Here is a 12608-nt window from a genome sequence, read left to right as displayed (position 1 = left end):
AATCTTCACTCTTCAGAATGTGAACACTTCTACTGATCTTAATAATATTATTAACACTGTGTGCTATGTTTTACCTTCGACCTGTTGTTTCAATATTTCAAAAGCAGAGGAGGACACAGTCGATGTGAGTCTGGGATGTGGCCAACTATACTGGCCCCGTCAAGATATCAAAAATTCAAGTGGATTTTTCTGACTGCATCATATAGGAACACAAGAATTTGAGAGAATGATTTAAAAAGCTTAGATTATGATTTTTGATACTATTAAAAATCTTCGAGGGCTTTTAATAGGAACGTGCACCTGTACTAGTATGCTATCGTGAATTGGAAATATGATTAGCATGGAATTAAATTATCAATAAAACTTTTTCGCTAATTATTAGAATTAGTTCGCATTACTTTGGTATAGTTCTCACGCTTTCACAATTATATATCAATCTTTTTTTCGTAAAACAAAAAATTAATATAAAAAAGCTTAGTCAAGAAAATGCAATTATTTTATACTGCATTTTTGTGAACAATTGTTTTATTATTGGTAAGAGAAAACCGTCGTGCATTCAGATTTTTGGATTTTGAGCTGGCTGACTCGCTTTAGCGAGTCAACCAGCCCAAGGTTTGACGCACACATACTCGCACACACCGCTGTAGCTAAATCTAACATTAAATAAATACCTTTCCCAACATTTATCCTCTCTGTGGTGAAACACTCGCGTTTAATAACGCAGCTGGCGATCAATGATATTATTCAGAAAACAAAAATCATATCTGAAAGGAAACAGTCTTGTTTGCGCTTACACGAAGTAGTCACTATTCGACATTCAAGAACTGTCATCCTTTGCAAAGGAATCCCAACTCCACATGATATACAATTACAATTAACTTAGGTACATACCCTTCATAATCGAGTAACGTGATCTGTTTTGTTTTTATGTTTTACCTTTCCACCAGTCCTCGACATCCAATAATGAAAATGTCCTCTCACCGAAAGACGAGCGCAATTTAACAAAATAAAATACTGAGCTGAATTTGATCAAAGTTTGGTAAAGTTGTATCGCCACCTAAACAGAGGAAACATATAGGATGACCCTGTTCGATGTACATGTTTGTTAGATCGCTTTAACTTTGACGACTGTAATTATTTCTTTTTCACCGTCTACTTAACCCAGGAACGCTGCCGTGTTGTCGGTTGGAGAGCGTGGTAACGGTCACAGCGCCCTCTAATGGAAATAAAATATTCGAATTCTACAGGCATAATTAGACACTGCAGCTTCGATGGCGGTTAACGTTTCTTTCGCTGTCTGAATTTGGACAAAATCGTTTTAATGGCTTTGATGTATTTGTGTTTAATGAATATTTGTAGTAGCTGCTACAATAAATTAATAGACTGAATTCTACAAATATAATCGTTTATAAAAATAAATAATTCTTCTAAGTAGAATGTTGCTTCTCGTTATTGACACATCGCGTTGAACATTGCACATAGTTTTCACCAGATTCAAATTTAACCAATCTGCAACTGTACACTATGTAGCCTTGTTTCAAAAATCTGTTTATGATTTTTAAAAAAAAATCAAAAAGTCTGTTTATGCTGTTAGAAACACGAACTTTATTTTAGTCTGGACTTTATATTTATCACCATGTCTTAGGGTTTGGAGTCTTCTCATTACATAATAAAAATTGATGGAATTGAGTTATTAATTATTGGATCAGACAGGATTACAGTAATCCATAAAAATTGTAAAATAAGGATTTCAACCACCTTCATTAAAATGCAGCTTTAAGGTCCCCTATCATTTTCCGTATAAACTTGAAAGAAAAAATGCCGTTCTCGTCTGAACAGCTTGAAAGAATACAGCGTACACCTTTTGTTTCAGCCGAATATAATGAAGATGCTAAGAGCATGGAAACAACCTTCGGAATATAAAATTTAGTAAACAATACGCCAACCCGCCTCACATAGGAGTGAACAATGAAGGTTACTTCGCTGGTATGCTATCAGTTGCCTTTGAGTGACGTCGTTCTAACTCACCCTCCACCTAAAGACTAAGCAACGGATGACTTCTGCCCTTTCCCGTCGTCCTAAGGCACGTGTATCGTCCGTCACATCCTCCTACACGACAGCTCCTCCTCCCCGGTTTCTACAAGGTTCATGCGAAAGATCTGAGGCTGTTGAACACGTGTTTTGCGCCTAGAAACAGCACGTAATTAAACGTTACCCCAAGTGACTGCTAACAGCAGAATGAAATGAAATTACCTCAACTCTTTCGAAGACACATTGTAGAAAGATTAATGGAGCGAAGCTGTCTGGAAAATAGTTTTCGGCCCAACCATCTCTCTTTGTATTCTGCCTACCGAAACATGCGACTACATTTCTTTTTCAGCTTCTGACGATCGTTGATGATGGTGGCCATTTATGATTCGTTCACTGTTGCTGTAAACTTCATGGCTGCTTGATATAATCTATTTCTCCGATTACTATTTTGATACTTTAAATAAGACCGGATAATTTCATCTGTGATCAAATCTTACAAAAATAAACCCTAGCGGTCGAAACAAAGTTGGAAACTGAGAATACCGACTGTAATACAAGAAGAAGCGGGGGCAGTAAGAATCCTTAGCGACGACGACCATTAAAACTGCTATATTTAATTAATTAATAAGATTAATTAATAAGCTGGTTTGCCAAATCAAAAAGTCAGTGATGGCAGACCACCAACAACACAAGCAAATGTGATTCCTGCATAAGGCGTGTTCTAGAAAGATCCATCAAAATCAGAACCACTACTGAGGAATTTATTAATCGCCACAACTGTCATTACTGGGAAGACCATGGCGCAAATATGACAAGGCAGAAAATCTAATCTAGGCCCAAAGTAATTTGGCATGGAATGACTGAAACACTACTGTTACTACGTACTTACTATTAGACAAATAACAGTGCACAATACTTCGATATGCTTGAAATTTTTGGCCTAACGCTTATAAGTGGGAGAATGCTGGAGACTTACTCTTCATAAGATGGCGTTCGTCTACATATTGCGTTACCTCTTTGAAAATGTCTTGATGTTCTTGAAGGTTTGTTTTATTTGAATGTCGTTTGTTGAATGTCTTGAAGGTTGTTGGTTTAAGGCTATCAGCACTTATTATCTTTCTTCAGTCGTTGAAGGTTGGGAAAACAGTTCAAGAAGTTTGAATATAATACCAAACAACTTTCTTCGAGGTTGGATTAAAGACGAGGTATACAAATATACTGCGAGGTATACTGTGAAACCGCTGAACTCTAAAAATAAATCCCTATTGTTCTTAATAAAGTTTCACGAAAGGCTCTCGGTATCTGTGATGTTATCAAAGTGTGTAGATCGGCAGGAACGTATGTCGAATTGTAATAACAAAAGGTAAATAATAATAACCATCACAGACTTGTAGTAGTTATTTTAGCTTAAGAGCAACGACAGGTTAGCAACGGCTAGGCACTTTTAGAGAATGCAATATACAGGGTGATTTCAGGAGGAATAGTAAATATTTTGGGAGGTTATAGTATCGGTTATTCTGAGTACAAAACTTCATATAAATATGTGTCCAATTCTCAATGGATACGGAGATACAGCTGTTTGAAACTGGCGCGCACAGCTCGCTGAATCAGATGTGACCAAGAAGCAGTTATAACCTGACGAACTTCCACTACTGTTGTAAGGATGTTCCCTTGGCTACATGGATTGGTATGTACTTCCAGCATGACGGAGCTCATGCACATTATACCCGTCTGATGACAAAATATCTAAATCTAACTTTCCATGAACGATGGATCGGACATAGTGATCCCGTTCATTGGCCACCAAGGTCTCCAAGACCTCAGTCCATTAGCTTTTTGTTTGTGGGGATGGATGAAAAACGCAGTATACAAAGAAAACGTGAATACAAGAGACGAATTGCTCGCTCGCATTTTGGATACTGCTGCCCTCATAAAGGACGCCAAGACGACTTCAGAAGAACAACACATCATACTACTACAAGAGCTGCAAAGTGCATAGAGGTTGGCGGTGGGATTTTCGAATTGTGAACTGTAAAAAAATTGTCAATTATTTGTGTTTTGTATCATTCAAAAGTCAAATACAAACACTAAGTCATTTATCGTTTTTTAATACCTCTCATAATGGCTTTGTGCCAGCCATTTTCAAACAGCTGTATCTCCTTATCCATTGAGAATTGGACAAATGTTTATATGAACTTTTTTACTCAGAATAATCGATACTGTAACCTCCCAAAATATTTACTCTTCCTCCTGAATCACCCTGTATAATCAGTAACTCAAAACACTCACAGTATATGTATTTTGAATTAGTAATAAACATTCATTTGCTGCTATGTGCATTACGATTAAAATTAATGTCGAATTTACAACGGCTTGTAGATATTTTGTCGGCAGCATCAAGTTTTTAGTTAAGCAATATTTGGTTTGTTTCCTTTATTAAATAGCGCTAAATCTAAGACAGAATACCGACAATATTCAAAGGGCATTAAAATACTTTAAAGAGAGATTCAATTACTAATTCGTTACTCATCTGTGTTCTCCAGAATACGAAGGAAGGAATGAAACCGTTCACTATCAAAACTATAATGAGGGACTATAATACGTCACGTGCCTTTGTTTCAAATCTTGGGTGTGAATCTTTTTTTTTTTTTTTCTGGAGCATTCCAGTTTTCAGCCCATTGACAGAGTAACTACAAACAACTTGCCGATAACCATACATTCATAATAACCTCACTTTATTCGTACTACTTCTCCTATAATTGGTTCAGAAGGCTGACATGTTTCCCTGATTATCTTTCTTCAATAATATACGCACGATAAACTGAAGTAAGAACACGATGTTGTTAATCGCTTTAAAAATAGATAATGAATCCTTCTGAGAACGCCGTAAAGTTAAAGAAACTGTAATCGAATTAATTTGACAAAATGTAAAATTAATATTACTTAAAATCAAGCAACAAAACCTGAGATCGGCTTATATCACTCCCAAAACTTCAGCATGCGGTGAAAACAATAGCACATACATTACCAGCCACTTACAGCATTGGTATATTCGCTCGATCCATCCGCTTCCCGAAGAGACAGGCATCTACTATAGAAAAGTTTCGGAGTGGTTTCCCTAACGCTGGCCCCACATACACAGCACCCTACCCAATCCCCATTAGAATATACATCTGAGATATAATAATATTTCAATGGCTCTATGATCGCATTACTTCTGAAGCTGTAACGGAGAGTGGGTAGGTATGAATAATAGCATCCCTATACTCCCATCCGCCTTCCTACACATCTGACTACATACGTGATCGGATGACGAATGCTAGTGATCTTCCCTCCCCACTGCCCTTATACTTGTGAGAGGGACTATCTTTACTTCCACTTAGTCCATTGGAAATACAACAGAAAGCTTTCTCTGTTCGCGGACAGAGATGTGGAATAACCATTCGCTGCGGATTCAAGTTGGAATGGAGCAAATATCAAAACGTTTTAGCAACTTTATCATAATTTTATCATCCATAAGAATAAACGATATTAGAGAGGAAGCTCCAAGAATTGTCTAAGTGATATTAATATTAACCAAACAGAAGTCTAGTTAATAAATATCATTTTGGTATTGCTGTTCACCAAGAGCGATACTCGTACGCCGTAGCTGAATGGTCAAACATGAGGATGGTACACGCGGTTCAGTTGAGTGGTCGAAGTCTCCGTGACTGCTAAATACGGCAATGTTCTCGAATTCTATTTGTGAAACTCTTTTGACCTGAGTGGCCATCTGGAAGTATAAAAAGAAAATAACTATTTCATGTCTTGCGTTGTTCTGTTACATTTATCATCTGGATGCCGAAATGTGCAATCTCAAACTTGAATTTATTTTAATGCAGCTGTATTTAGTTTCCCTCTGTGTTCGTAATGTTTTGTATCTGATAACCCAAGTCAAAGTATGTGTTAGTCAGTCTCAGGCGGAGACACAGAGTTCCCAGATTATTTGCGGCTTTTCATCCAACAGTCGAACCGACCTTAAAAAATATGCAACCCACAAAGCACAATACTATACAATTTCCAGTCCGCCTGGAGATTTATAACCACCCATCCATGCTAATCAGCACTTCAACATTTGTTAGCTTCCTGCATTCTTATTATTTACTCTTTCTATCATATTATATGCATACATGTCTGTCTATATTTGTCGTTCTCAGCTGATTCAAAACGAGAAATAAGCTTTCTTCGCTCTTTCGTCTGTGTTTAATAAAACAAAAATCTCACAGCATCAAGATATTCTTTCTTTCTCCAGCATGTCAACGGTTTTCATTCATGTCGGAAGATATCTGCTATAGGAACAGAATTTCATCTAAAATGTGACTAAATCATTTGACGAAAAATCAATGCGATCCACAAGAAACACAAGGAAAGTTGCTTGAATATCCAGATCTACAGGGAGATATTTGGGGTCTTCCCATCCACCACGCTGTAGTGAAAACAAGAACTCAAGAAAAGATTTGCACATTGTTGCTCTTTTGAGAGATGCTTTTTTAACTAATGTAAAAACAGTTAAATAGTAAATATATTTGTTTATACTCTGGAACGACCACCCAAGTTACAGAAATTTACAACACAGAAAGATAGGTTCAGAGTTTACAAGATAGAACGACAGGTTCAGAGGAGTTAGCAAAATAGAAACAGTATTTAAACTCTAATGCGTGTACTACTTTACTCTCGCGTTTGACCACACCATTATGTCAGCATTAGTTGTCAGTATTTTTCTTGTGATACCGCAACAGTTTGTCTATTAAGATCAAAATAAACACTAACCCACATCACAAATACAAGATTCCTGCGGTCTTTTCAAGGCTAGACCGCAGGAATTTATTGTATTTGTAATGTGGCTTAGTGTTTCTTTTGTTCATAAGTCTTAGTAATATCATCACGTCTGTCTCTATAGTAAAGTATAAGCAGGGGTGTGTTGAAGAAGAGGCGGTGAGCCTCTTACGAGCCCCTTATCAAAAAAATTAGTTTGATAAAACTGAACAGATTATTTTAACTGGGAAATTTTCAAATTGATGCTGTTTAGAGTAATAATGCTCATAGTAATTCATCATCTGATGTATGTATCTAGAGCAGAATTAACTTACCAATTACGTATTTTAAGAAATTCGTCATCTAAAATGCCTAATTTCTTAAAATATTGTTTAAAATATTCAATACAATTAATAATAATTCAAACAGATACGCTAAATTGATTACGGTCAGTGCTGGCCTTGATGGCTGCAGGTGAGAAGCTTCATTTTATGGATCCAGTGCAGAGAGGAGCCTGTGTGGGTCCTACATTTGTGCCCTGATATAGTGGCGTCCTGGAAGATCGTCAAAAGAGAATCCAGAAGAAGGAGTAATCAATTTTGAATAATCTTACAAGGCAGTAATTACCCTCCCTAAGATTATTTCAAAAATATGTTTTTGTGCGTTCAGCTTCTGTAAACAGAACAATTGTCTAAGCTGTTATCCACCCCCCTAAACAAAACGTAAGGGCTGGATCCGCCCTAGTTATAAAAATATCAAACTGAAAAACCTATTCAATGGAAGGGAAGGGGAGAATTAGAATAATTTGCTTCCCAAATCTACATGAAAATAAACAAGTGATGAAAATCCTATTAAAAGGAATTACGAAATTGTGGAAACTAATTAAAGTACCGACATTTTTAAAGGAAAAAAAATCTGATAGATACTATCCGACAGATGACTTGGCATTAGTACAGGTCATAAAGAAGAAATTGTTTGTTTCAAAAATATAACGATCGATACCTCCTGTTCCATGGCGAAATACTCCTACTATTTTTTAATATAAGTCAAGAGCGATTATGCTTAAACCATAGGTTTAGACCATTCCTCTTAGATCCATATAAAGCAGAATTATTGAATTACACCAGACTATCAAGATTTTCCTTTTACCTATAGTAATAATCTCTCTCTCTCTACCTTCCCCGCCCTCTGGTCAATACTGACTGACTTCTCAAAACACTTCCATCAAGCAACTTTGGTGAAGAGGTTACAGTAGCCATTATATTCCCGTGTAGTTGTATAGACTTCTACGTCACGTTTCAAATTACTGAAAGATCTACACCAGGACCTACTGGTCGATAAACTGAAGTAGATGACTTTTATGTATGTTCAACAATAGTTCACTTAAATAAACAGCTACCATTCTCTGTAATATGTGGCGTGTCCTGTAAGCTCGTACAACAGGCCCAATTATGAATTAGTTTTGGTCATTTTCTAATATTAAATCCGAGAGAGATGGAAGTTGTGTCAGGGAACGTATGTTACCCAACTATATCTGAAAGACTGAAAAGAATAAGCTGAACTTTAAGAGTTTTTGTTTATTTATAAGCAAAAAAAAACTTTTGTAGTTAGGACAGCCAAAGTTCGAACGGCCATAGGTTAACTGACAAAGAATGTTTTCCTATTTTAACAATTTATGACTCGTATACAATGGAGATTTTGTTCTTCCATGCCCTGTAACAACATGCAAAGTATAATTAGTAAACCATTTACTTGTGCCCGACATTGAAAAAATGATTCGTTATATTATTGAAATTTTAAATTCATTACATGTCCACACTTACACCATCACAAACGCCAAACTATCGATGGGTTTGTTTCCTAAGGCGAACCACAACCAATCGCAGTATAAATCTAAATTTTATTTCAATATGTCCGACAATGTGGGGATGCAAAGTATAACAAGATTCTACCTATTCAATTAGTTCTTATGAAAAGCAAGAGGTTAGAACTCGTTAGAAACCGACAAATGAAGCCGACTGTTAATGGTCTTAAAGTAAAGTGGTAATCAATATCGAAAGATCCCATTCTTTTAAAGTTTAGATAATGGGTTACAATTAGAAATGTTTTATTCATGCTTTTCAATTAACCATTTGTGATAATCGAAGAATGCACTGGACTTATCCATATTTTATCCTTGCATGCTACTCTCAAATTGGGGTTGAAGACCCACTATAAGATTTCAATGTTCCGGATGTAATATTAATAAAAGATCAAAGAGTGAATTACAGTAGATATTATCTTCAACTGTGAGAATATTCTAGCTCCCTACGCGCCTGTTAAGCCAAGACAGAGTGTTATGACTTCCTGCTTAATTCTGGATGATTATTATATTGGCATAAATTCATATGTCTTCCAATAGGCCATTAAACTTTATGATATCATTATAAACAAGTTTGTAAAATATAAAATCACAAGGCCAATAAAGAAAAATAGTATATTGAATAGTTATGATGGAATAAATAAGGCTTAGACTGCAACGTGTACAGATTTTATTTGGTTGTGGAATGCGAAAATAAGAAAGCACAAAGTTCTCTGGGAATTACCTCATATGCGGAATGAATTAGAGAGGCTTATCCCCTGTGATTTATGACTTTGCTTTGGAGTACTAAACACAGCATGTTGCTTTATTTATTTATTTTTTTTAATAAAAGGATAAAGAAATACGATCGGACAGCAGCGCAACTCCATAATCCTGGTGATCTTACCTGGTACCAAAGGGACAAACTCAAATAGTAACTATTACTGAATCAGAAATCAAATCTACTCCACAATATTCGAGTTAAACTAATATTGTTAGTTATGGGTGAATAACGGGTAAAATTAGAAGTAATTCAAGGTAATCAAACAATTTAAGTACAAAGAATCCTTGCAATCTTTGAAAAACCTGGCAATCGGCGCACAAGCTGATTTAACAAAATTTATATGGTTTGCATATAACCGAAATCTGCTCTTTATATAATAACGTAATAGGCAACAACATACTTACAGCGATTTCTAAAATGATAAACATTTTAAAATACACGAAAATGTTTCATATATATATATACACGATAGGCCTTTCTAGAAACCATTAATAACTGTCGTATAGGCGTGCTAAAGTAGGCTTAGGTATCTTGTCTGTCTCCTAGTCAGTCGGCACTACCCGTAACCTGTCATACAAAAGCCCAACCCACTGTATGATAATTTCGCAATCTATAACGTCAGATTCCAGTATTCAGATGACAGAATCAAAGGTGGAGACAACACGAGGACTCGCTCTTTGTATTATAATAATAATATTGAAATTAAGGCGTTCTGGCAGAGCGCTCGTCTCGTCCATAACAACCATTTAGTATTTTTGGCGTGCTCACGATTAGTTGCACATTTACTACGTTTGTCAAACTATCTATAATTATTTAATTAATATTCTTATTACAGCAACAAGCAGCAGTTCTTTCTATGAATTTAATTAACCATCTATAGATCTTTTAATTTTTATTTCGTAGACGCGACATTAATGGAATGATCACATTTATCAATAAATAGGTTAAAATATTGATCCACGCTTTGCAATGTACTTGTATAATAAATAAATGTTTTTATGTCTTCAGTTAATTACTGTTTGTGTTAATTATCTCATAAGATTGATATTCTAGATTTATAATTAAGTATACCTGAAATATGCGTAGCTCTATAGACACAACTTTGGATTTGTGTTAGCACCAAAACTTTCAATGTCCTAGAACTTCCTTTAATTCTCTTCTATCAATCAAGTGGATCCAGCTCACATATTTGTCACTTTTTGACTTTCATGCTGTCTTAAATTACGTCATTATTATGCCAATGTGTGTCTTTACCACCGGGAAAAAAGAAAATATAATTTAGTCGGCTAAATGCCAATCATTATGGGAGTAATGCAAACTTTGCACTTTTGGATCAAAGAAAAATGACAAGCTGACATGTCCATACACGTGTTGATCACAGAGGGCGTGTAAACAGCGTGCAATATTTTGTAGTCATCGATTAGCAGCGTAAAATAATGCAGGCCAATTCTCAAATTCCACATTATATGATGTTATTTTGACCCACGTCAAGGTCATGTACTTTAATACTCACAAACAACTACAGTTGTCCAATTACATCTAACCAGGGTGTCATTACAAACAAGAGAGCAATGTATGTTAAAAAAATAAATGTACTAAACAAACTCTTACCTGTAATAAGGATGGTATCCCTGCGGTGGGACGTGTAGATCCATAGGCAATGTGCCATACCCTTCTCCAGGCTGCATGCTGGCCGAGGCCGACAGCGGGTCAGCTGAGGGGTGGTAACAGCACTGGCATACGGGGGGATGAGCAATTGGTATGACCCCTGGATACGAAACAGAATGCCGCGCCAGTCCGTCGCTGGAAACCACGGAGCGCTGTCGAGCCAGCCCCGGGTCAGCCACAGTGGAAGGTTGGCACTCCAGCTGATACGGCGACAGGTGGGGACCGAAGTCCCCGACGACCGATCTGAAGATATACACTGGTCCTTGATCAGGGAGACCGAAGATGGACACACATAGAGTCTGCTGTGCGAGACCAGCGCCACGTGGCGATGGTGTCGTCCCAGAATCACATGAAATCACGTGCGATTTGGTCAAGCGGCTTGAATTTCACGGCACAGTCCGTCACTTCCCATGATCGGACGTCAGCGAGACGGAGTCCTGCGTCCTCTAATGAGTGGTCAAACGACTTCGGATGCTTCCCCCACACGACGGAAAGATGAAGAGCAAGAGGGGAGTTAAAAAGAAGCCCACTTTCGGCTGGTCCCGCCAGTCAGATAACGGAATTAACTGGTAGATGCACGTCACTTCTTTCCTTGACCGTGTCCTCTGCCGGACACATCTCAACCCCTGTCCTACGAAACACCAGAGTTCGACTACGAAGCTCTCAGCAGCAACGCCATGATAGCCCATGCAGTTCAGTCACCGACCGCCGATGAGAGACAGAGAGAAAGATAGAGGGGGGGGAGAAAGAGAGAGAGAGAGAGAGAAAGGGGGAAGAGAAAGAAAGAGAGAGAGAGAGAGTGAGAGGGAGCCCCGCCGGCGCGAGACGTTACGGAGATAGTGGAACGGCAACAGTTTCTCCGCCGTGAACCTGAGTGTGCAACTCCGCAGGCTACTTGGTCCCCACACGCCGGCTGACGGAATGCTGCGGTGAGGCTGGTTGGAAACCCTGCTGAACACTCCCGCTAGGGCTGCTCCTTCCGTCTAAAAGATAAAAGACCAATCCGATGTTAGTGGTTGCGGGAGGCGAGGAAATTCTCCGTCCATTAGACTTGTACAAAGAACACAGTTTTACATGCACAACACATTATGACTAAGGAGTAACACTGTTGCATACACCATTCCATTTAAATCATACCTTCGCGAGATAAAGGGGAAAAAAATAACTCACTCAGTCTCCATCATTCTCTCGAGTCTCCACACGTTTTCAAATTAACTCATTTAAATATTATAATCAGTTATTCACTGGTTATTATAATTAACGGCAAATTATTTAAAATTAAATGCTACTGGAATTCGCAGCAATATTTTAATGCTATTAAATTTGTGCAATTATAAAAATGACATCAAGCATATTTCTGCAATAATTATAACGGGGTCTGTGACGAAACTGCCATACCAACAGGTCGGCCACAGCGTGGGGAGCTTTGTTTGGGTATAGTTTTTTAAAGAGCAAAGGGGGAATTCGAATATCTCGAGGGGCGGAATTTGT

The 12608-nt window shown here is 37.5% G+C and overlaps 1 protein-coding gene across 2 annotated transcripts in view; it reads right to left on the bottom strand.

Moving 5' to 3' along the window:
- Positions 1–11876, bottom strand: part of LOC150084795 (protein trachealess-like) — a 361172-nt gene extending 349296 nt beyond the window's left edge. The window contains exon 1 of one of the 2 annotated variants that reach the window (XM_090376608.1): positions 11061–11876. In XM_090376608.1, coding sequence (XP_090232734.1) covers positions 11061–11137 — 77 coding nt within the window. In that variant the 5' untranslated portion in view covers positions 11138–11876. Of the gene's footprint in view, positions 1–936; positions 1025–11060 lie in introns of those variants that run through there. The other variant, XM_090376607.1, reaches the window with a different exon arrangement.
- Between the last annotated feature and the right edge of the window lie 732 nt (positions 11877–12608).

The sequence above is a fragment of the Mastigoproctus giganteus genome, chromosome 6 (genome assembly GCF_048544385.1).
Source record: "Mastigoproctus giganteus isolate SK-2022 chromosome 6, ASM4854438v1, whole genome shotgun sequence".
Classification (NCBI taxonomy): domain Eukaryota; kingdom Metazoa; phylum Arthropoda; class Arachnida; order Uropygi; family Thelyphonidae; genus Mastigoproctus; species Mastigoproctus giganteus.
This window is presented reverse-complemented; position numbering and strand designations above follow the sequence as displayed.